The sequence below is a fragment of the Triticum urartu genome, chromosome 3A (genome assembly GCF_056163025.1).
Source record: "Triticum urartu cultivar PI428250 chromosome 3A, HENAU_Tu73, whole genome shotgun sequence".
NCBI lineage: Eukaryota > Viridiplantae > Streptophyta > Magnoliopsida > Poales > Poaceae > Triticum > Triticum urartu.
The window spans coordinates 706,679,115-706,704,844 of record NC_141875.1 but is presented as its reverse complement, the minus strand read 5'-3'; the positions used below and the strand labels follow the sequence as shown (position 1 = coordinate 706,704,844).

General features: G+C 44.7%; 1 protein-coding gene and 1 pseudogene across 2 annotated transcripts; one reads left to right on the top strand and one right to left on the bottom strand.

Moving 5' to 3' along the window:
- Positions 1 to 7,177: 7,177 nt before the first annotated feature.
- Positions 7,178 to 8,275, bottom strand: LOC147981928 (uncharacterized; annotated as a pseudogene).
- A 3,166-nt stretch (positions 8,276 to 11,441) lies between these two features.
- Positions 11,442 to 25,487, top strand: LOC125549346 (uncharacterized). 2 transcript variants are annotated; one of them, XM_087514169.1, is made up of 4 exons: positions 11,442 to 11,760; positions 22,597 to 24,202; positions 24,329 to 24,842; positions 25,183 to 25,487. In XM_087514169.1, the coding sequence occupies exons 1-4, from the start codon at positions 11,549 to 11,551 to the stop codon at positions 25,200 to 25,202; spliced, it is 2,352 nt and encodes a 783-aa protein (XP_087370295.1). In that variant the 5' UTR covers positions 11,442 to 11,548; the 3' UTR covers positions 25,203 to 25,487. The 2 variants fall into 2 exon arrangements, with proteins under 2 accessions (XP_087370295.1, XP_048568741.2); XM_048712784.2 differs by lacking the exon at positions 25,183 to 25,487 and having other exon boundaries at positions 24,329 to 25,161.
- The last annotated feature ends 243 nt before the right edge of the window (positions 25,488 to 25,730 follow it).

The window sequence follows — 25,730 nt, the reverse complement described above, 5'->3', positions numbered from 1 at the left end:
ACTCAGTAATTGGAGCAGGAGCTGGCTCAGGAGGTGCCCAATTATTTTCATTTGTCAACATATTATTCAATAGAATTTCAGCTTCATCCGGTGTTCTTTCCCTGAAAAGAGAACCAACACAACTATCCAGGTAATCTCTGGAAGCATCGGTTAGTCCATTATAAAAGATATCAAGTATTTCAGGTTTCTTAAGAGGATGATCAGGCAAAGCATTAAGTAACTTGAGAAGCCTCCCCCAAGCTTGTGGGAGACTCTCTTCTTTAATTTGCACGAAGTTGTATATTTCCCTCAAAGCAGTTTGTTTCTTATGAGCAGGGAAATATTTAGCAGAGAAGTAATAAATCATATCCTGGGGACTACGCACACAACCAGGATCAAGAGAATTAAACCATATCTTAGCATCACCCTTTAATGAGAACGGAAATATTTTGAGTATATAGAAGTAACGCGATCTCTCATCATTAGTGAACAGGGCAGCTATATCATTTAACTTAGTAAGATGTGCCACAACAGTTTCAGATTCATAGCCATAAAACGGATCAGATTCAACCAAAGTAATTATATCAGGATCAACAGAGAATTCATAATCCTTATCAGGAACACAAATAGGTGAAGTAGCAAAAGCAGGGCCGGGTTTCATTTTATCTCTAAGTGATTCTTTGTTCCATTTAACTAATAACCTCTTAAGCTCATATCTATCTTTGCAAGCTAAAATAGCGGCAGAAGATTCCATATCAAAAAGATAGCCCTCAGGAATAACAGGCATATTTTCATCATCATTATCATCATCGTATTCAGATTCAATAATTTCTTTTTCTCTAGCCCTAGTAATTTTTTCATCAAGAAATTCACCAAGGGGCACAGTAGTATCAGGCATAGAAGCAGTTTTATCATAAGTATCATGCATAGCAGAAGTGGCATCATCAATAACATGCGACATATCAGAACGAATAGCAGAAGCAGGTGTAGGTGTAGGTGTCGCTAACTTACTCATAACAGAAGGTGAATCAAGTGCAGAGCTATATGGCAGTTCCTTACCTCCCCTCGTAGTTGAGGGATAGATCTTGGTTTTTGGATCTCTCAAGTTCTTCATAGTGATAAGCAGATATAAATCCCAAGTGACTCAAAGAATAGAGCTATGCTCCCCGGCAACGGCGCCAGAAATTAGTCTTGATAACCCACAATTATAGGAGATCGCAACAACTTTCAAGGGTAGAGTATTCAACCCAAATTTATTGATTCGACACAAGGGGAGCCAAAGAATATTCTCAAGTATTAGCAGTTGAGTTGTCAATTCAACCACACCTGGAAACTTAGTATCTGCAGCAAAGTGTTTAGTAGCAAAGTAATATGATAGTGGTGGTAGCGGCAACAAAAGTAAAGACAGCAAAAGTAATGTTTTTGGTATTTTGTAGTGATTGTAACACTAGCAGCGGGAAAGTAAATAAGCGTAAACCAGTATATGGAAAACTCGTAGGCACCGGATCAGTGATGGATAATTATGCCGGATGCGGTTCATCATGTAACAGTCATAACATAGGGTGACACAGAACTAGCTCCAATTCATCAATGTAATGTAGGCATGTATTCCGTATATAGTCATACGTGCTTATGGAAAAGAACTTGCATGACATCTTTTGTCCTACCCTCCCGTGGCAGCGGGGTCCTATCGGAAACTAAGGGATATTAAGGCCTCCTTTTAATAGAGAACCGGAACAAAGCATTAGCACATAGTGAATACATGAACTCCTCAAACTATGGTCATCACCGGGAGTGGTCCCGATTATTGTCACTTCGGGGTTGTCGGATCATAACACATAGTAGGTGACTATAGACTTGCAAGATAGGATCAAGGACTCACATATATTCATGAAAACATAATAGGTTCAGATCTGAAATCATGGCACTCGGGCCCTACTGACAAGCATTAAGCATAGCAAAGTCATAGCAACATCAATCTCAGAACATAGTGGATACTAGAGATCAAACCCTAACAAAACTAACTCGATTACATGATAAATCTCATCCAACCCATCACCGTCCAGCAAGCCTACGATGGAATTGCCAACGCACGGCGGTGAGCATCATGAAATTGGTGATGGAGGATGGTTGATGATGATGACGGCGACGAATCCCCCTCTCCGGAGCCCCGAACTGACTCCAGATCAGCCCTCCCGAGAGGTTTTAGGGCTTGGCGGTGGCTCCGTATCGTAAAACGCGATGATTTCTTCTCCCTGATTTTTTTCTCTCCGAAAGCAAATATATAGAGTTGGAGTTGGCGTCGGAGGGCATCCAGGGGGCGCGCCCTAGGGGGGCGCCCCCCACCCTCGTGAGAAGGGTGTGGGCCCCCTGGTCTTCATCTTTGGCGAGGATTTTTTATTATTTTTTCTAAGATGTTCCGTGGAGTTCAAGTCATTCCGAGAATATTTGTTTTCTGCACATAAAACAACACCATGGCAATTCTGCTGAAAATAGCGTCAGTCCGGGTTAGTTCCATTCAAATCATACAAGTTAGAGTCCAAAACAAGGGCAAAAGTGTTTGGAAAAGTAGATACGACAGAGACGTATCAGGCGGCCAACGCGTCGCTAAACTTTCTCATGGTATGTTTGTTTATCTTCTTCATTGTCGGGTCCTTATCTGGATCTTTATAATCCTTTTCATTCCGGCCCGGGAACAAGAATATCTGGTGCGGCTTCTTTAGGAGGGCGGGCCTCATATTATCTAACTTGTTTAGTTTCTCATCGTTGATGGTGGCGGTTGTCGGTATGATGCAGCCAATTTGATTGTCGTAGCACGCGCGCGCTTCCTCGGGCGTGTTTGGCTCAAAATTGCCGTTGTCCACCTCCGTGACCACCAGTCTAGTAGTCCTGAGCTTGTTAGGAAGCCGTCGCCTCTTTGCTTTCGGTTCTATACCGGCTCCGCTCCCCGAGGCAGCGCCGGTCTCAGTCTCAATGCCGGTCTGAGTCTCAGCGCCGGTCTCAATCTCGTCGGCAAGGCTCTGCCGCCCGGTAGACGTCGTCGCAATCACCAGAACCATGTCCTTCATCGTTGCTAGCCATGTTTCCTACGATTAAATCTAGTCAATTAATTCTAGACCTAATAAAATGAATAATGACATAAAAAAGGCCTATTGTTTTGCAGGAACGTTGACTCCTTCCCGGTGCGGCAAATCCTGGGCACTCGATATGTCCTAGTTTGTAGCACAAGTCATGCCGAAATTCACGGAAAATTTCGGCATGACCTTTGCTAAAAAGTGGACAAATCGAGAACCTGAATTTTGCCGGAACAGAAATGAATCAACATTCCGGCAAAACATAGGCCACTCGGCTTCATTCCCTGGAAACAACAAAAGGCAGCTTGGGCACAATCGAACCACTTCAATGTCGATTATGATCAATGAGCAAACACAATTGAGGATTTTTCATATATCATGACCACTTCAAATTTGCATCTCCTAGTGTTTGACACTTCAAGAAAATCTACACAAATCCCATGTTCTCTGAAACTCAATTCAAAAACCAAATATAGATGGATGAACCCTAGAACTCAAATTATGAACCTAGAACTCAAATTATGTCCTAAATTTTTGTCCTAATAAAAATTCACTAAAAATTAAGAACCTACTAGACTTGCAACACTAATAGAAATTTATATTTTTATATTGATTTTTTTCTCTAAACTAAATCCTACCACCCTAGTTAACATCTAGTTAAACCTTACTTTCCTAACATTTGTAATTAAACACTACAACCCTAACCCTACTGTCCTAGTTAAGCATATACAATTTTTTCCTACGGCGAGGGAGGCAGGGGCGTCTTTGTCAAATTAACCTAACTAATTAACCTAACTAAATTCTTTTCCTAACTAATCTAGAGAGAGAGGAGGGGTGGGGGCTTACAGAGGATGGCTCCGATGGTGGCGCGGGAGGCAGGGGCGTCTCCGGTGACGGTGAGGGAGGCAGTTGTGGCGAGGGAGGATCCGGTGGCGTCGACTGCTGCTCCAGTGGCGTCGACTGCGAATCCGGTGGCGTTGATGTGGCCGCGCGGCTCCGGTGGCGTTGGGGGCGGCTCCGGTGGCGTCGACGGCGCGCGGCTCTGGTGGCTCCGGGGGCGTCGACGTCGGCAGGAGACGGCGGCGAAGTGGGGCGACGGCGAATCGGGCAGACGGCGGCGGGGTGGGTCGAGGGATTTGGGGGAGAAGTGGTGGCCGGGGGGAAACGGTTTTTTGGTTAAGTCAAACTTAGCGGTAGCTCTTTTTGCGAAACACGCTATAGCTAAGTTAGCTATAGCGATTTTCACAAAACGCGCTACTGTTATAGCTATGCAATTTCCTTCATCTTTCTTATTTCCTTTTCTGTTTGTGCAACGGGGGTCTAGGAAACGCGCTGCAGCTACATTAGCTATAACGCCTCTTACGAACAAACGCTACTGCTACGCCTTTCTCCTTTTTTCGCTTTCTCATTTATTTTCCTCTACATTTTATTTTTTCCTTTCTCCTTTTTCTATTTCTTTCTTTTTCATTTACTTTTCTATTTGTTTTTTATTTTATTTTATTTACATTAGCAGTAGCGCTCTCCGCGCGAAACGCGCTGCTACTTATGTCCTAGCGGTAGCGCGCTTCCCTCAAGACCGCTACTGCTATGCGTAGCCTATCATTTTAGCAATGGGAATACTAGTGGTAGCGCTTTTTCATGCGCACGCGCTACTGCTACTATTGTGTCTGTAGCGCGGTTTACGAACGCGCGCTACTGCTATTTTTGACACGCACTACTGCTAAATTTCTATGTATAAGGTTTTCTATAGTAGTGTATCGACAATCACTCCATGTCATGCCATCCATCCAAGTCAGGGAGATAGTCCCTGAGCTTAGTGAAATGCTTCAGGTCGAGACGCTGAGCGGCTACACGTGTTCGGACGTCTTCCCGCGACATTTGTTCTTCTTCGTAGAACATCCCTGTTTTTCCGACGACCTCCTTCATGATGATTTGGGCAAGTTCGCGCTAGATGTGATAGAACTCAGATCGAAGTCGATGATCCTTGATATCTCCTAAGTTCTTTGCCCATTGCAGAATATGGGCATCGCCGGATGTAGGTGACATGCGAAGGTTCTGGTGATCCCGTCTGTACTCCAGCATCTGGTGTAGGACATAGAATCCATCATTAAGAGACTCATTCGGTTGCTGGATGCAGAAGAAGTCGGTCTTATGGCCGAAGGTGGGCCTGCCGTCCTTTATCTTCTTGTCCTTGACCTCTCCACCCCGTGCGCCGTAGTAAAACATAGCACTGTCGAGAACAGACTTGATGTGGGTGTAATCCTTTTTGTTAATGTTCTTCAACGAGTCCAAGTAAAGAGCGTGGGAGTATCGGGGGTAGAGGATGGTGAGGACGGCGCGCCCGCCGCTGCGCAAAATAAGTACACCTCAAATTAATTAGCCTCCACTGTGCAAATGAATGATTGAAATCAAAGGAAGGATATCCGTGCGGATGACTTACATGGGATGATAAGGCACAAGAATCGCCTCCTTGTCCTTATTGGCAAGCATGAAATTGACGATGTATCCCCTCACGTATTCACAGTGCTTTGCACAGACTCCCAAGAAGGCCTCGTGCATGAAGTACAGGTCAGCGACACAGATATGAGGTATCTGCTCAATCCGGATGAGGTAGTTCATGTGCAAAGCATAAAGGCGGGCAAACGCAAAATCCAGCTTCTTCAAGTGAAACATGTCGAAGATGTAATCGAATCGAAGGAAGAACTTCTCCGCGGGGAATGTGTCAACGTACGACAATCCCCGCGGCACGTTAACCACGTAGAGTGGGTATCCTGGATTTTTTGAGGCGATGAGGCCTTTCTCTGTCCACAGCACATCGTTATGAAGTCTCCTTAAATCGCCGAATCTGGCCCGCAGCGCTGCTTCAGGTAGGATTGGTTGACCAGGGATATGCCATTTTGCCGCACCGGGGATATCTATACGGTCTTGAACCCGAGGCTGCTAAGGCGGCTGGATCATAGAAGCAGCTTTTTTGCCTTTCCTCGGTCTCTTCCTAGACTTCTTTACTACCGGAAGGTTGTCCATAATACGTTCAGACTCCGGAGGCGGCAATTCAGGCACCGACTCATGACGCTCAAACCCTAAGTAGGCGCCAGTATTGACATACTCTTGAGTGTCATCGTCATCCTCATCCTCATCTATGACGACGTCACCAGCGACGACTAATGGAGTAGGCGAGGTGTTGATGTTCATACCTAACTGCGTGCTCGTGGATGTGCTCCCGGCCGCCTCCAGACAAAGCAGACTCTTTGGCCACAATAGGACCCAGCCATTGCAACAATCACCAAGACGCCATGGGGTCTCGTCATCATCCCCCACTAGTACCAGAGGAGCCAAATTCTCGTGGCCCGGTTTGACACCGGCCACGGAAACCTTGAAGACTTCCGGGGGGATCGGCCGGCTGTGGAACAATGGTTCCTTCGGCTCCATTATCGTCGCCTTTCCCACGTCTACCTTCTGGTCGGCGATGGTGTACAATATGGTGCATGGGGTTTCGTCGGCCTGCAAAGAAAAGTCTGCGATGTGAGACATCTAAAAGGAAACGAAAACGGGGGATTATACATTTATTGAAGGGGGGCGGTGTGACAGATACCGTGAGGGCGTCGAGCTCAGCCAAAGACGAAGCACCGCCGAGCACGCCCGGTGCCGGAGCCAGTGTCGGAGTAGGTGCGGAAGCCGGTGCGGGAGCAGGTGCAGCAGTCAGTGCGGGAGTAGGTGCGGGAGCAGGTGCAGGAGCCAGTGCCGGAGCAGGTGCAGGAGCTGGTGCGGGAGCAGGTGCTGGTGCAACGCTAGTCGAGCTGCTCCTGAGGAAGTCGGCAAGGGGAAAGTCCGCTGCATTTTTTTTGGACTTTGCCTACTCCAATTGAAAACGGCTGGAATCAACGTAATAGACATATCTACAAACACCTGTTTTGCAGCAGCTATCGTTGTTGCGACTGTCTCAGATAATTTCTTTTCAACCGCAATCTCAACCTTCTTGTCGATGTTTTCTTCAGTTAACCTCCGTCTTTCCTTTCTCTCCTCCGTGGTCTCACGGTAGTACTTCTTCCACATGGCGTCGTCTCCGACATCGTGCACGCGTCCATACGACGGTCGAGTATCCACCGGGAGTCCTTTCAATATATTCAACGCCTGGTTGAATGGAGTGTCTCACTTGGGCCTCGCCAACGCCTCAGACGGCGAGTCGCTTTCGGCCACAATCCTGTGCTGCTCTCTCTGCAAATGGCACAAGGATCATTTACAAATATGACTAACGTGCAGTTGAATTGATTAGAAACTAAAATTACCAGCAGTCTAATGAACTTCGTCGTGACCGCGTTCTTCTCGAAAACCTTCTTCACTGGGTCTCAACGGTGCCGGGCCCTGAGGACGTCAAGCTCCTGCGGGACGGTGAACTCCGCCAAGGGGTCTGGAATGCCCAGACTCGCGGCTTCCGCGTCCTCCTTGGCCCATATGGACCTCTTCCCGCCGTAACCACGGCTTCCGAGGTGGTGGCACCCAATGTTCTTCTGTTGAAGCCCCTTCATGTACTCCGACTTTTTTTTGGCAGCTTCGGCCTCGCAAGCCGCCTTCAATATTTCAAAGTGCTCTGTTGTGATTGTCGGATTATCCTTTACAATCTCGGAGTAGGGTTCCTTTTCATTGATGATCCGACATTTCACCCTTGCTTTCTAGGCGGCCAACGCTTCGCTAAACTTGCTCATGGTGTGTTTGTTTATCTTCTTCATTGCCGGGTCCTTATCTGAATCTTTATAATCCTTTTCATTCCGGCCCGGGAACAAGAATATCTGGTGTAGCTTCTTTAGGAGGGAGGGCCTCATATTATCTATCTTGTTTAGTTTCTCATCGTTGATGGTGGCGGTTGTCCGTATGATGCAGCCAATTTGATTGTCGTAGCACGCGCGCACTTCCTCGGGCACGTTTGGCTCAAAATTGCCGTCGTCCACCTCCGTGACCACTAGTCTAGTAGTCCCGAGCTTGTTAGGAAGTCGTCGCCTCTTTGCTTTCGGTTCTATACCGGCTCCGCTCCCCGAGGCAGCATCGGTCTCAGTCTCAGCGCCGGTCTCGATGCCGGTCTGAGTCTTATCGTCGGTCTCGATGCCGGTATGAGTGTCAGTGTCGGTCTCGATGCCGGTATGAGTGTCCGCGCCGGTCTCAGTCTCAGCACCAGTCTGTGTGTCGGTCTCAGTCCCTGATGCGACCGGTGGGCCCAACAACAACATCGGTTGATTGTTGGCAAGGCTCAAAAATTCATCTGCCGCCAGGTAGACGTCATCGCAATCATCAGAACCCTGTCCTTCATCGTTGCTAGCCATGTTTCCTACGATTAAATCTACTCAATTAATTCTAGACCTAATAAAATGAATAATGACATAAAAAAGGCCTATATTTTGCAGGAACGTTGATTCCTTTCCGGTGCGGCAAATCCCGGGCACTCGATATGTCCTAGTTTGTAGCACAAGTCATGCCGAAATTCACGGAAAATTTCGGCATGACTTTTGCTAAAAAGTGGACAAATGGAGAACCTGAAATTTGCCGGAACGAAAATGAATCAACATTCCGGGAAAACATTTGCCACTCAGCTTCATTCCCTGGAAACAACAAAGCCACTTGGGCATAATTGAACCACTTCAATGAAAAGATATAACATGAGCAAACACTATTGAGGAATTTGCATATAACATGGCCACTTTAATGAAAAGATATAATCAACAATAATGGAATATGCAAATGAACAACAATGACATATATCATATAACAACAATCTTGTTTTTTGTTTACATAGCAACAATTAGTTTAACCAAGTTTTTGAAAAGAAAAACAATTCTATTTTTTATAGCTAAATGCCATAGCTACTGTTTTTTATTTATAGCTAAATACTTTTGTTTTTTGTCTAAAGCTAAAATTCTAGGAACTCCATTTTCTCTAACCCTTCTGACCTCACCGAAATTTCCACAACAAGACCTTATTACCTACACCCAATTTCTTCAAAAATATTCAGGTCCATAGTCCAAATAATTCAAATTTCATTTGAATGAAATTTGGAACAGATTCAGGTCCATAGTCCAAATAATTTTTTATAGCTAAGTGTTTTTTGTTTATAGCATTTGTTAATTTAAATCTAAATGCTGCTATTATTTACATACCCTCTATTAATTTAAATCTAAATGGAATTACTATTTAGGCATTTTCATAAAAATTTGCCCTAGCTAATTTCCTAAAAAAATTGCTAATCATTTTTCCTAAATGCTAAAAAATGCCTACTGCCCTAAACAAATCTAGGGTTCATATGAACACCTAGGGTTCATATGAACACCTAGGGTTCATATGAACATCAACACAGCATCAACATATATATGAATTGCCCTAGCATAGAGAGAGAGAGAGGAGGGTAGGGGAGAGGAGAGGTGGAGCCTTACGGTCGGTAGCGAAGGCAGGCTCTCGCTCGGGCGGCGGAGGTCCTGGGCGGGCTCAGGCGGCGGTGGTGAGGTCGAGGGCGGTGGTGGTGAGCTTGAGGGAGGCGACAGTGAGGTCGGCGGCGGCTGTGAGGTCGAGGGCGGCCTCGGACGGCGGCGGTGTGGTCGAAGGCGGCCTCGGGCGGTGGCGGTGTGGTCGAAGGTGGCAGGGTGACGACGGTGATGGAGCAGTTGGGGGAGAGGGGGGAGGACTTAGCAAAATTTTGAGCCCGCGCGGCCGGGGGTTAAGTCAAACTAGCAGTAGCGCGTTTTGTCGAAACGCGCTATAGCTAAGTTAGCTATAGCGTTTTCCTGCGAAATGCGCTACAACTATTCCTTTCTGTTTTCTTTTTCTTTTTCTTTTGTTTTCTTTACATTTTCTTTTTTTCATTTATTCTTTTTTTATTTCTTTCATTTTCATTTACTTTTCTACTTATTTTTCTATTTATTTTCTTTTTCATAGCAGTAGTGCTCTATAGCATAAACGCGCTGCTACAAAGTTTTTAACAGTAGCGTGCTTTTGGAAGAACCGCTACTACTATTCCTAGCCTACCGGCACCAGCGAGGGAATTATAGTAGTAGCGCTTTTCCGCGCAGACGCGCTACTGCTACAACAATGGTTGTAGCGTGTTTTTTTAACAAGCGCTACTAATAAGTAGCAATAGTGTCGAGCTTTGACCAGCGCTACTGCTATACCTCTGTGTATAAGGTTTTTCCTAGTAGTGGGGGTTTCTTTCATTTAAGTGTTTTGTCTAGGTTCACGTATTTGGCATTGTTTCCTAGGGTCACCACACTCATTTCAATCCTCCTAATTACCTTGCCACATTAGATTTTTGCCTACATGGCAGCCTTAGACCTCTTCCAATGGACAGGTGCTTAGATGAGGTGCTAAGCGCATTAAATAGCTTAGCAACTATAGTCCCCAATGCATAGGTGCTTAGGCCCTGTTTGGTTAAGAAGTCCTAGGACTTTTTCTAGTCCCAACTAAAAAGTCTCTAGTCCCTCCATGTTTGTTTCCAGGGATTAGAAAGTCTCTAGTCCCTCCCTAAAGGTTATTAAATGACATGTAAAAGACCATGTTATCTCTAGTATACAGAAAAATAACAACCAAACAACACCATGGGGCGACGAGACAATGGGTGCAGAGAGGGGCATTGTTGGAAAAGTCCCAAAAAAGAGGAGAGAGTTTTCTTCATTTAGTCCCCAAAAGCAACTTTTAGTCCCTAATAGTCCCTCCTATTTGATTAAAAAGTCTCTAAGAGGGACTTTTTCTAGTCCCTACATCAAAAAGTTCCTGGAAACAAACACCCCCTTAACTTGTTGTAGCTAAACTCTTTCATGCGATGATGAGGTTGCTTCATTTAAATGTTTTCTCTAAGTTCACGTGCTTGGTATTGATTCTTCCTAGAGTCATCAAATCCATCCCTCTCCTCTTAATTGTCTTGCCACATCACATTTCCCACTTATATGACAGGCTTAGCACCTATACAAGGTGAAGCATTGGGAGGGGTCTTAGCATCTGTACAAGGTGAAGCATTGAAGGGAGCCTAACACACCGGACCGGAGGGAGCTTTACACCTTTATTGCCCTCGTAATTATTGATAATTGTAGTATGGAACAACGCCATGGACACGCTGCGCACGAATACCCAGCGGCCTCGCTTCCTACGTAATCTATTGCTCGATCAAGGTGCGGTTACTGCACAAAAAAGTAGAATTAGTGAGCAGGTGAGTGAGGACTGAGGATAGGACACCCTCGGGAAAACAAAACATAACACGCTAGCTCGGCTGATATTGTATACTAGTACGATCCATTGTGACAACTGACAAATTAGGACTTAAAAATAGGCTGTTAGGATTAAGTAATGACGACCCACGCTTGCAGTCCTGGTCAAGATCTAATATCGATCTCATCAGCAGCCAATAGGCTTGTATTGTAATCACAGGCCATGTTATTGCTTAGTCCATCTCCTCTCCATCTTGCGGATACATAACATCGCTGCATTGCAGTAGCGACCTCAATCAGCTCTGGAGAGAAACAATGGTTGGCCATGAGTGCAGGGGTTGCGGATGGTCGGAATGCCGTATCAATGGCTACGCGGCATTTTTGGGTGGGCTGGCGATGTTAATCAGAGGGCTAGGCTTTCTGGTAGTTACCTGGACCACCGTCGTTCTTCTGGGTGGCTTCGTCTCCCTACTGCACAAGAAGGATTTTTGGTCTCTCACGGTGATTACACTCATACAGATATCGAGGTTAGTTTTACTACTTAGTTTTCTTGATTAATAGCTTCTTAGGTTATGTCCCGTGGACTATAAGAACACTTCTCTGCCTCCATTCAAATACAGTAGGAGTTACTCGAACATATTTGTATTGAGTTCCAAACTAATCCTTAGCGATTAGCCATTCACGAGCTTCAATTGTTATTAATTATATATCATAGTTAACTAGAATATTTCCCCGTGCGCTGCTGCGGGGTTTGAAAAATTAATTTTTGATACATTCTATATAAACAAAATGATCTAAATCAAAAGTTGCTCCTTCCGTCTAGGTGCATAAGTCACATTAGACTAGTCACAGTGGGGAGTAACTTGGAGTAATAACATGCATACGTTACTATTCTATGTTACTACATCTATAGTAGGAAGTAACATATGTGTTGTGTCATGCATCACTTCATTTATTAGGTTGTAGACTTATCTTTTCTTGATATGTGTGATGTTATAGTAACTACCTATGTTACGACATGCCTCTCTTTCTTCATTAACTACATGCCACATCATCTATTTTGCTTGTGGGAGTAACATCACTAGTAACATCACACTTTTCAAGATAATTTTGCTTATGTGGCACATATTTAATGATGAGAGAGGTGATGGTGGTAACTTAGCTAGTTACTGTAACATCACACATACCAAGACAACGTGAGTCTATAGGCTAATAAATGAACCATAACATGATCGACAACACACATATGTTACTACCCACTGTGAAAATAATAATATAGCCTAATAAAATGTGATGTTAATAGTCTAAGTTACTCCCCAATATGACTAGTCTAAATAAGTGTGATGTTACCATCTATATTACTCCCACTGTGGGTAGTTTTAGGAGGAGCATCGTGACCTAGGTGGCTAGAGATTGGACGAGTAGGAGTACCATGGTCAGGAAAACTTCCAATCACAGCGCAGTTTTAAATGGAAGCAAAATCAGCATTAATTTACTAGTTATAGGAGTGAATGCATGCAAAACCGTTTTCAGAACCTTGCCCAACGGCCAGCCACGATGCATGCAGTGGTTGTTTTCATACGGGCGTCTCCTTTTCCTGGTTTTGGTAGGCAGCAGTACGAGGCAAGGAGGGAAACGAGGGCCGAATTTAATGGGAATATCTGATTTTCGTACGGTGACTTATATATTTAGATAGAGAAAGTATTATTTTTAAAAATAATTATATCTGAACAAAGAGTATGTATGTACGTTGGACTATTCGAGATGGGACAATTAAATTAGGGTATACATGTGCTAAAAAATAGTTCTAGTAAATGATGACGTGACACATTTGATAATGTGAAGGGCTGCATGTTGAGAGAATTAGACTTAGTGGGAATCAACTATTTATGTATTATAAATTCCTAGATTCACTGTCAAAAAAAGAGATTAACTCCGATGCAAACTTAGCAAAGGAAGAACTATTGTATGCAATAACTATTTACAAAGAAACATAATCTAGAAGAAGTTTGTACCACTTGCCAAAAGTCAGGCCAGTCGGTCGTGGTTTGTACCACTTGTGTGCGGCGAGTCAGGGTGGACATAGCGAGCGAGCTTTTTGGTCTGCCTGTGGCCCGCTCATGACCGGACCGATTGGTCCGAGCTCCCTAGAGAAATTGGCCAGCCCGGATTGCAAAAAGAATCGCAAAAATAAATCGCATTATCCTGGATTCAAACTCCCGATCCACCTCTAATGGATGTACGTACCTAACCACTCGAGCTGGCCAGCGCTAGTGACGAGTATGTAATGCGAAATACTTTAGAACAAACAACATCGACCGATCTGCATGTTACCCCTTTTTTCAAACATTTAATGAAAAATTTGAATACTTCTAAAAAAGATTCTAAAGAACTTTGTAAAGAACATAAACAAGTTTCGGAAAAATTGCCCAAATTTCGGATTTTTAACCAAATTTCAAAACAGGAAGAATGTATGAATATGTGCACAAATTTAAAAAAAGGAAAAAAAATCGCTTCAAAATTTTTCTCAAACACGAACAGGTTTTTTTTAAATGTGACCAATATTTGAATTTGTGAAAGAATTTCCAATTGGGATTTATTCTGAATTTCACAATAAAATTTGAAAAGGAACTTATTTTTCAAACATGAACATTTTGTACAAGAGGGAATATATTTTTGAATCTGTGAAAAAATTGAAACTCTGAACAAAATATGAAAAACAAAACGAACATTATTTAAAATTTGGGGAAATTTTGTGAATCTGTGAACTAAATTTGAAAAAAGGTACATTTTTTGAACTTATGTGCGTTTATTGAAAAGGAGGACATTTTTAAAATAATTGATTTTTCTTTAAATCCCGAATTTTTCTGAATTTATGAGCAAAATTTGAAAACAGGATGCTTTTTGAACTTATCAGCCTATTTTGAAAGGCAACGATTTTTTAAATATCAGGATATATTTTTTAATTTTGACCAAAAATTAAAAACGGGAACATTATTTGACATTCCGAACCTTTTATTTAATTTCGAATAATTTTAAAAGTATGAAAAACAAAAATAGATACAGAAAAATAGAAGGAAAAGCATTTAAAATAAAAAAGAAATAAACAGGAAAAGGAAAAAATGACAACGAAAAAAGAATCAGATAAGTAAAAAACCCGGACAAAACCATAAAAGAAACAGCAGGAAAACATAAAAATAAAAAAACCATAACATGAAACGGTTGGGAACCTTCTAGAGCGTTTAATCGCTCGCCTCGCCATGTCTATGCGTGTGTCGTAGAGGGTTTTCCGTTTTGTACCACCTGTGGGGCATCGCTATTCCTCGCTTTCAGCAAGTCAGGGCGTCCGACTCGCTGAAGCGCGCGAGGGTCTGGCCCGGCCCACCCGCATGGGCAACACCAGCCTGTTTCTCTGTTTTTTTGCCATGTTTTCTGGTTTTCTTTTTTTCCTTTTTTGTTTCTCCTTTTGTTTATACTAGGTTAACATATCCTAATATAAATATTACAAAAAAGTCTCTTCAAAACACATTTGAAAAAAATGTTGAATAAGTCTTAAGAAATGTTGAACAAGAATTTTAAAACAAAGTTGAACAAGTATCTAAAAAATATTGAATAGGTATTATAAATGTTGTACTAGTATTTGAAAAATATTCAATAGGTATTAAAAATGATGAAGGGGTATATGAAAAATGTTCAAAAAGTATTTTAAAATGTTGAACAATAATTTGAAAAATCTTGAACAAGTATTTGAAAATATTGAATAAGTATTAAAAATGGTGAACAAGTATCTAAAAAACGGTGAATTGGTATTAAAAATGTTGAACAAGTATTTAAAAAATTTGAACAAGAATTTAGAAAATGTAGATCAAGTATTTGAAAATGTTAAATAAGCATTAAAAATATTGAAAACATATTTAGAGAAAATTGAAATAGGTATTAAAAATGTTGAACGATATCTAAAAAATGTTTAACTAGTATTTGAAAAAGTTGAATAGGTATTAAAAATGTTGAACAATTATTTTTAAAAATGTTGGACAAGTATTTCGAAAATGTTTAAATAGCGTTGGGACAATGTTGAATGTGGATACACTTGTTAGTAAAAACGTTTTTTTATATGTACGAAAATGTAGAGTGAACACGAAAACAAACATAAGAAAACACAAAAGAAAAACAAAAAAATGAAGAAGAAAAAAGAAAATCAAACAAAAAAGGAGAAAAAAAGAAAAAAAAGAATTAAACAAATCTGAGAAGAAAGTAAAAAAGAATGGAAAAACGGAGAAGAAGAAAAATGGAATAAAAGAGAACAAAAAAAGTAAATGAAAAATTGGAGAAGACCGGCTCGGTGGTATCTAGTAGATATTTTTTTTGAGCATTAGTACAGACACAAGCGCTCATATACACGCGCATACACTCACCCCTATGAACGCACACACGCACATCCTATCTCTATGAGCACCTCCGAGAGACTGAGCCGGCATATCATCTTGAGATTTACGAAGTCACTGTAGGCGCCTCGTCGTCGACGGAAACGTCTCCTCCCACTGAAAGCGCATCGCCGGAAATCCTGAAATAAATCCAGAAATAATGCGAGCACCAGAATTTGAACCCTGGTGGGTTAGGGATACCACTATCCACCTAACCAACTCAATCACAGGTTGATTCGCATATCTAGTAGATATTGATCCTACAAGTAACCAGGAACATGAGATGGGCAGAGTGGTTAGCTGCGCCAGGTGAGAAGACTGGAGACCGGGGTTCAATTCAATGGGATGCCTCGTTTATTTCTGATGATTTGAATCTATGCGAGCTATACGGGCCGGCCCGACACTGTTCATGTCGACGCGAGAGATTCTGATAGACTCGCTTAATACGAGAAATAGGGGAGCTCCTAACCGGCGCTCTCAGCGCCGGTTCTCGTACTGGCGCCCGAAGGCGATTCGACTGGGTCGGCCCAGCAAGATTCAATCGCTACAGAGGAAACGCCAAAAAGACAGCGCAAAAATGGTCTTCGGCAAGGGTCGAACTCACGCCGTGACAACACCGAACCAATAAGACTAACCACCTGACCTACCACGCTCAACTGACCAACTACAGGGACAACTTTCTAAGTACATTTGTACCCCCGCAAATGTTTACTGTAGCACTTTGATTTAAATTTTGGAAAAGGTTCAGGAATAACGGAAAAGTTCATTTGTTTTGAAAAAAATAATCAATTTTGAAAAAAAGTTCACGATTTTGAGAAAAATGTCTAGCGATTTTGAAAAAGGTTCATCCATTTCAAAAAAAAGTTCACAAATCTTGAGAAAAAAGTTCACATATTTGAATAAAGTTCATCAAAATTCAAAAATGGTTCATCGATTCTGAAAAAAGTTCACCAATTTTTAAAAAGTTCATCAATTTTGAAAAATAGTTCATGCATTTGAAAAAAGTTGATCGATTTTGAAAAAACTTCACAAAAAAGTGGAAAAAGTTCATCAAATTTGAAATAAGTTCATCGAAATTGGAAAAGGTCCATCAAAATTCAAAAAAAGTTCATCAAATTTGAAAAATAGTTCATCGAATTTGAACAACAGTTCATCGTAATTAAAAAAAATTCATCGATTTGAAGAAAACGTCCATGTATTTGCAAACCAATTCATCACACCAAGACAAAGAAAAAAACGAAAAACTAAAAAAGGAAAAACTAAAAAAGGGAAAAGGAAGAAGAACAAATAACAGAGGAAAAGGTATGTTCGAACCAGGTGTCGTGCGGCGGCTGAGTGGTTTGCCTAGCGGTCCTTGATGCGGGATGTGGCTGGTTCGAAACCTAGCGGCAGCCCCCATTTTTTGCAGATTAAGACAGAAAAGAAAACACTTTAGATGGGCCGGCCCAGAGCATCGCGGGGGTGTGCGCCCGTTTGCGCACATGCCTGTAACGGGCGCAACGGGCGCCGTTTAGGAAACGCCGAGAAATAGCGTTCGCGCCACTTGTGTGCGGCGAGTTAGGGTGGACGAGCTGAGCAGGCTTTTCGGCCTGCTCATGACCGGACCGATTGGTCCTAGCCCGCTAGAAAAATTGGCCGGCCTAGATAGTAAAATAAGGCCCGCTCAGCACCTCAGTCCGGTCCGCATTTTAGCCGTACCGCTCGGTCGGACCGAGAACTGCCGCCGGCGACGTGGGCTCTGCCGTCGAGAGGTGAGCATCCTGGGTCGGGTCAACCACTTGAGCCTCATTCGCCTGTCCGGCCTCTGCATCAATGCATGCATGGCGGCTACACGTACATGGTGTTCTAGTTCGCCGAGAACAGCGTGCTCAGGGAGTGGCTCCACGTCCATGGCGGCGAGGTGCTCGGGGGGAGCCAGGGCGTGCAGGTTGCGCTGGACGTGGCAGGCGGGCTCAACTACCTGCACAACTGCACCGACCATTCGTACGTGCATTAGAGTCAAGAGCAGCAACTTCCTCCTCGACGCATGCTACCGTGCCAAGCTCTCAAACTTCGGCCTCGCGCTTGCGATCACCGCCGACATCGAGGACGACGCCCTGTGGATGACCCGGCACGTAGTCAGCAGCGGCGGCGCACTCCCTGCGATGACCACGGCGTCAGTTAACAGTTGGTGTCAAAGTTTCAGAATAATTCAGTTTCGTCAGTCGTAGCTGTAGCTGTTAAAGTTCAGTTTCGTCAGTTAGGATTTTCTTCAGTTAGTGAAATAAGTCAAGCAACGGTTTGGTTATAGTTTGTTAAGTGTAGCCCATCGCTTTAATCGGATCGTGGTACGTTGGGATTGCAGCGTTCACGTCTCGGCTCGGCTGTGGCCTGATTTTCCGTTTTCAGTTAGCTCTATACTCAGCGGAGATAGTTGATCTTCGGAGTCGAACAAGAGACGCCATCGAGATTGGCAGCAGCAGCAGCATTGTCTTCCAGCTTCTACATGCTGCACGCCTATCCATGAATGACGACGCACGCATGTGGGGCATGCAGGGCCCGCATGCAACTCACACTCCTCCTTCGCCGTCGCTCGGTCCTGACCGAGCTTTCGCCTCGCCGGTCCGGTGCATGGAAAAGGGACCACGGCGCTGCCTAGTCCGGTCCTGTCCTGTGCTGTCCGGACCGCTGCCGGCTGGTCCAAGCGGCGGCGTGTCAGGGTCCGGACTATGTCCACCCTTAGGTTGGTCATAATGGTATTATCATAGGTAATATCATGCATATCAACTACGTAATTTTGATGAGGTGTCATAGACTTAAATGAAGAAAGAGAGGATTGAGTATCATATCTTAATATTGTATTATAATAAATGCTATGTTATTACGTGTCATGCATGACAATAAATAAAGTACTACATGATACTAATATATGATACTACGCTCTGTAATTGTTCCCAGTGCCTAGAGGCTTCGGACTCCCGTGCCCTGTTGCGCCCGAGTAGGGGATAAGAAGGGGAGCACTATTTTAGGAACTCGCCAATTATGGGAGTATGTTCCCTAAACCGCGGGATAACCTGATCATATCGTATCTCTTGAAGATGGCTACTAAACTATTGGCCATCACTTACCTATATAGAGGGGAGATGAAGCCTCGCCAGGACAATGCCGCGTGGGAGCCACGTATTCATAAACTGGCTGGGTAGATAGGGAAACTCTTACAAATCCGCTCGAGCCATGTATTCTCTTACTGATCAATAAAGGTAGATATACAGGAAGTAGGGCTATTACCCATCCATGAGGCGTGAACCTAGGTAAAACATCATGTCACATCCATCGCCAACGAGATCCCTTCGGGCACCACCCCCGTCTGTCTCTACTCACTTCCATAAGTGTCTCCCGGTTGTAAGATTGGCGCTGCATTAATCATCTACATTTGGCGCCCACTGTGGGCCCAAGCAGATTTCGTCACCAACAACCTTTCCTACATGGAGCTCTCCTAGAGTGACGGACGCATTAGGCCGGGGGCTAACCCTCCGTCAACTCGTAGGGATATCGACCTCAACCTTTCTTCCGAGATGAAGGAAGCCTAGCGGTGAACTCGCCCTCACATGATGTTTTGAGTTTTGCCAAAGCTAGCTCTCCCTTGGTCCAGAGCACGGTCTTCCAGCACACCAACCCGAAGAAGCCCAATATGGGTGGGGGTCTCCTACTGTAAGGGTACCCCTGGCAAACCAACTTTTTTGGTTACCACGGGGCAGATACCAAGCTGCATTATAAGGATTTGCATCAGATTGCCCCGTCGAAAGGGCACGCCTTGCCAATCCTGACCCCATGCAAATTGGGGAATCACCAAGGGGTTCTTCATGCACATGGTTAGATTGTCTGGGAGAAGGTTTCTGGAGATCATCAACCCGGGACAAGCGCCTCAGATGAGATCAGGAGCCAATGTGTTGAGTTCCCTCTCGGTGCCCAGTGACCGTTTGACCTCACATTTTTGTGTGAGGATCACCCACAAGGTTTCAGCTGGCCACCAGAATATCCCTTCGTCATTTGGCCAATCATCAAAAATCACATTCTAATGGAAGCTTTGGTTCATCAAATAATGAAACATCTTAGATGACTGCCTGCCTTTCAACATACTTATCACATGTATCTTGGAGTCGCTAGTTGTCAGGAGAGGTCACCTCCGGCCCCAATGACTTCCTATTGTGCGAGGTGTTAGGATTGTCCCCCTATAGAGACCTTGGCCAGATTCTCCTCATTGTATGTCTCGAGAGGAAGGAAATAACCGGACAACACATGTCTTGTTTGATGTCATGGAAGCCAAGATGACATTTACTACCTTCCTGGGACTAACTTGCACTAGTCTCGTTCAAAGCAGTAGTGAACCACACCCTTGTGTGCCTAAAAGACATGGGACTACCATTCCTTGAGGCAGTGCCCGAGGGGATGCCAGTTCGGCTACTCCAAAGGACCGATTTTGGGACATTACTCCAACTCCGACTCCCAACCATATCGAGGGGTGAAACCCCGCACAAGCAACCGACACAAGAGGCAAAGGTCAAATATCCTTGTTCGTAGAGTGCCGGTTCCTTGTGGGAGCTAAATCCTAGGGGGTTCCAGTTCCTTCGAGGTTGGCCAACCCTCTACTTAAGTCAGTTCGAAGGAGCTCCTCTTTGGGGTAACCGTGTTCCCGCGCTTTTTTTCACATTTGTAGGCTATTGATCTTTATTTCATTACATTGTAGAACGGATTCTCCTATGTCTAGTAGCTAGTGATGGAGAATCAGTCTAGCTCGATCGTTGCAGTCAGGCAGGGCTGATCTCCATCCGCCCCACCCCAGAACCCCTTCTTCGGGTTGCCGGGGTAAGGGTGATTTTGATTCAAAGATCACCATGTGCGAGTGGCTTGTTTGGGTATTGGGACCCTTCCTCTCAGTGACTTGCATTTGGTTAGCCTGAAGGGGAGGCTCAGGCGGTACATATTTGCCGAGAAAAAGGGTGAGGAGACCGGCACCTTGATTCTTTGTGAACTGGCGACCTAGCACGCCGAGATCGCATGTGTCAACGCGAGGACCCAGGAGATGAGGGATTCTTGCAAGTACTAGGTAGGAGATCACGAAGCGTACCACTAGACACATCGCCCCTTGGAGAAGTAGATTCTAAGTAGCATGAAGCAACTATAGTTGAACTCCCGTCTCCTCACCAAATCCCTCGAGCAGTCTGTCTTATGTGCAGTTCATCTGGGTGTCGCGGGTGCAATGCCTTTAATGCATTCACATGTACGGGGAAGTGCTTCCGTCGGTGGATTACTAGATCAGGTCACTAGACTTGGGACTCATGACTAGGGTTTCCAAAACCCTTTGGTCAACCAATCGTATCTGGCGACAATCTTTCACTTACTCATTCTCACAAGAATGCACCCTTTCACTTATGCAAACTGTTGGATTCTACGGTAGGATGCGTCGACTGCAAATTAAAATTGCAACATACAGAACATCTAGGATCACGAATCATTACCACTAGGAAGCGCGTCTCCAGAGTCGTCTCCTCCTTGTCGATCTCCCACATAGCCGATCGGGTCCCTTGAGCAGGTTTGCCAGAGCGGCGCAAGTGCACCACCTCTGACGGTATCCGCGTGTGTAGTAGGAACGTTGTGCGACGGACTGCTAGGTCCGATTATGCAATCGGTGATGAGTGAAGGTGGCTAGTTTCAACACATGCAAAGCTCTAGTGATGGCGCCGAAGCGATCAATCGAATGAGTGTGCTACACCTCCACTATATATAGGCTTCCGTCGCGCGTTCAACACTTGGGCCTCGCACGGGCCCTAAAGCCCAAAGTCTGTCCAGCTTGGATCCAAGTCCAAGTAGGATTACATCTAACTCGTGGAGACGGATCCAACCTCACAGGTTCCTCCCATTAAGTGTGCGATCCCTTATGTTCAAGTCGGCGTGGTCGCTGCTCGGATCACTTCCGACCTACTCGGTTGGTAGTGGGCTCTAGCTAGGCATGCCAACCACCATGTAGACCATGAAGCCGGTTGGCGAACTTGTACAATATGTCACACTTATGTTCCATTTGCCACATGATTTATGTTGTCGGGCTCAAGGTGAGTCTGTCATCCTTGTGCTAGCCCGACCTTTTTCTCGTTACAGTGATGCCGACTACAAACCAGACTATCTCATAATCCGTGTCGCATGGCCATACTTCTCTTGGACGGGTCGCACGAGGGGTCCAGAGTATATCTCTACTGATCGGGGCAAATCACATCTTACTCGACCATGTCTCGCAGCATGGGTCTGGACAAGTCTGAAGCCTACCTTTATAACTACCCAGTTACGGAGTAGCATTTGGTCGGCCCAAAGCAGGGTTGACATCATCCCGAGTACGTGCGTCAGCTCAGGTCTTAGGACATAAAATGTATGTTGTACTAGAGACTCACAGACGACATATCGTTGCATCTCATAGTTAGGTATGTTCGACTCAGACCTTATCTCGATTTGGATCCGACTATGTCAAATCCAACTAGATATCGATCCTTCCGGACCCATATTATCCGGTTAGCATCTAATGCTTCATGAAGGCATCACCACCGTCACAATGTGGCTGATTAGGAAGCACCGGAACACGTGTATCTTTGACAGCGTGCAGCCGTCCGCGGAGTAACTCATCCGCGACGTCAAGCAGGAAGCGCTGACTTGGGGACAGGCGGGTGCCAAAGGGCTTAACAATATCATCCCTGTAATCTAGCCCTAGTGTATTGGGGCTGAGCAACCCCTTCTCACCTGCTCATCGGAACCCTAGGCTACGCCCAAACGTGTACATAGCTGCTGCGTTGCCACTCTTGTTTTCTACCCTCCCTATCAATGGGACGATATGCAATTTGTGTATTCGCGAAATAAAATATATCTCCTATTGATTCCAGATTGAATTTAAATTTGAGCTTTACAACACAACAGGGTGGTCGATAACTATGGGGGTGAGAACTGGAGCTCATTTGCGGCGTCATCAAGGGGATTGAATGCGGTACGCTCAGTATTTGCACGGGGCAGGATGGATGATGACAATATAAGAGCTGTACTGTTGGTTAAGCAAATTTTAGGATGTATTGCATTCTGGGTCCAACTAGCGATGTACGCCATTCTATTATTATGCAGTGCTGCTGTTATCTTTCATGCGGGGCCGTTTATCGCTATCGGGGTTTCCCTGTGGCGTTTAAAACAGCATGATTACGGTAACTCTGATGGAGATTCTAGCACAGCAAACATGAAGCCGGCCCTTGATGTCTTGTACATCATTGTTGTGGTCCAAGGTGCAATCATTAACTACAGTCTAATGCTCAATGCTCTTGTGCCGAAAAAGCTAGTGGCCGTAGTGGCCAAAATATACGGCTTCGAAGGTCCAGGTGTCGCATTAGTTAAGAAATACATGATAGAAACAAGGAAGGGATGCGCGAAGCACCCGTCGTTCGCCAAAGGAAGGAACCTGGTGACATATGCTGTGGACCTGATGGCGCATGATAAGTTGCCTCAAGACTACCTCTCCGGGTTGAAGATCCTGAGAACAATCCTCGGACCACTGGACCAGATGAAATCGAATAAGTTTAAGGAGCAGCGCATGCTAATAAGACAGCTGATCTTGTACGCACCATCCAGCCACATCTTCCGCCGCCTGTTGGTCCTATCAAATCCGAGAAGCTACCCATATGGCACAGAAAAGAGTGCACAAAGAGAGATGACCAAGCACGCAGCGAGTATAGTGGTGCACATAGCAGACGGGGCCAGTGAGGAGCAGATTCCCCAAGTGATCCAGTGCATGTCATCACTGATGGGCACATTCGAAGAAAGTGAGCATTATCCCGAGGAGGAGGACTACCTGAAGCGGTTGTGGGAATGTCTGCATGTTCTTTTTTTGTTCGCAGCCGACGAGAACAATTGTATACTCATCATCCACACTCGAGGTTTGCTCACCAAGATCCTGACGCCTCTAACCTCCGACCACTACCACCAAAATAATCATGAAGATTGGGGGGACGTACTAGTGGAATCACTGAAACTGATTAACCGGCTCACGACTGCTCATGGTCATGGACAAACCCTGCTTCGGGATATCTCAACCAACCAGGAAGCAGTCGAGCCAATGAACAGGATTCTCGGGTGTGCTGAATGTGATGATAAAGAACAGAAGGCATTGATCATAAGGATTTTCACCGAACTACACGTGCAGGTGCAGCTCCCAAACAGAGTAAATTTCATCGAGATGCTAGCAGACATCTACACTTACACTGCCGTCGGCTCCACCAGAATACCTGGGCCAGCCAGAATAGCGGCACTTGAAGCACTGGCGAAGCTATGTTCCCGAGATGGAAGCAATGCCAGGATTATTTTACAAGTAAATGGTTCTGCAGTTTACTCTTTCACAGGGGATCTTGACGCTGCAAGTAATGGATATTGCAGATACCATATAAGTGTAGCGGAAATCCTACAGCATGCTTGTCTCCATTACACTAGGGATGATGAATGCCTCGGAGTACTCAAGGGATCCATGACTTACGTGATGCCAAAGGTACATCTCTGTCCAATAAGATTAAATATAGTAAAAGTTCTTGGATACTTATCAATTATCATCTCTTTATTATCTATACATGTCAATTAAAGACTTACAGGAGAAACATACTCTTACCATTTGCAGGTGCTCACCAAAATACTTACAGGTCAAGAAGGCGCTGCTTCGCAAAATAATTGCCAGCACAGGATAATTCAAAAACAGCAAATAGAGAAAGCTCTATTATCCCTTGGCGTGACAGTACATGAGATGTTCATCAGTGCTGATCAGGATTTGGCTGTTCATTTTGATGGCGCAATTGGTGAATTTAGCCTTCCGGTGAAGCTCAGGGAGATGGTACAAAGAAACAGTGACCCCACGGCAAGTTGCCTTATTATACTTAAGCTTATCAGCAGAATGGTCATATCGATGATGAAATGCAGAGGTAGCAGATACCCCAAGCCAGACTTGGAGAGCTTGGTGGATGCACTGTGGAAGGCTTGCAGCAGAAAGATGTGTTTTATTGACAGCTCCATGGATTTCGCAAGCGGTGACCACGCAGCGAAGCCTCACAGGATTCTGGATTCATTTGTCATAGAAGCAATGGAGCTTGTTCGCAACTACAGGGAAACGGAAGTCATGTCGCCCCATACCATTGTCGGTGGGGAGCTCTCATCCAATTAAGACCTTATCATTCGCCTGCTTTATTTAATATTTGTGTTGAGCGTTCATCTTATAACCATGTCAAGAATCAACTATGTTATGCCATATCTCAGTGTATCTCTGAAACTAGTACCATGTTAAGATTCAACTATGTTATGTCATATACTCAGATATGTCGGTGTACCTCTGAAACTAGTATTTACCATGTTAAGATTCAAGTATGCCATGTCACTCATATCTCAGTCTATCTCGGAAACTAGTATCATGTCAAGGATGAACTTTTTTGTGTCACTCATATCTCAGTGTATCTCTGAAACAAGTACTTGTTGATTGTGCAGGGCAACGATTTTTTCTCTAACTAGGCGGGCAGGGGCTGTTCCACCACCAGGTCGGCTGAGAGAATCGAAAAATAACGGAGGTATTTGTTGGAACTTACAATTATCTGCCAGTGCAATGGAGGCCGCTCGTGACGGCGAGCTCCTAGCAGCAACTTGCCCGGCTGCGTGTACGCGGTCGGTGGGATGGTCCGGGGGAGGAGGTGAAGCCGCGAGCGCTGCTAGGGTTAGCCGCAGGAGTGCGCGAGAGGCGATCCAGAGGGTGGAATCTGTAGAGGAGAGTGCGAGGGGTGGGACGCACCTGCGGAGGCAGCCGGAGGAGATATCGCCCGCGACGCGAGCGCCATCAGAGAACACAGAGGGGATCGGGAGAAGAGAACCCGAGAGCGTGGGCGCGTGCGTGCTATGAAGAAAACAGAGTCCGTGCACTCAGTGCGTGTGGCGTCATATAAGAACAGTACCCTGTTCGTTCTCATATTTGTTGTACCTTTGGGTTTAAATTTTTTTTAGGGTGGATCCTAATTTTCTCAGCATGAAGTTGTTGTTTTTGT

Coding starts and splice junctions, on each gene's coding strand:
- LOC125549346 (XM_048712784.2), top strand. CDS start 11,549: ATGGTTGGCCATGAGTGCAGGGGTTGCGGATGGTCGGAATGCCGTATC. Junction 11,761..22,596: donor ACACTCATACAGATATCGAG/GTTAGTTTTACT, acceptor ACAACACAACAG/GGTGGTCGATAACTATGGGG. Junction 24,203..24,328: donor TGACTTACGTGATGCCAAAG/GTACATCTCTGT, acceptor TACCATTTGCAG/GTGCTCACCAAAATACTTAC.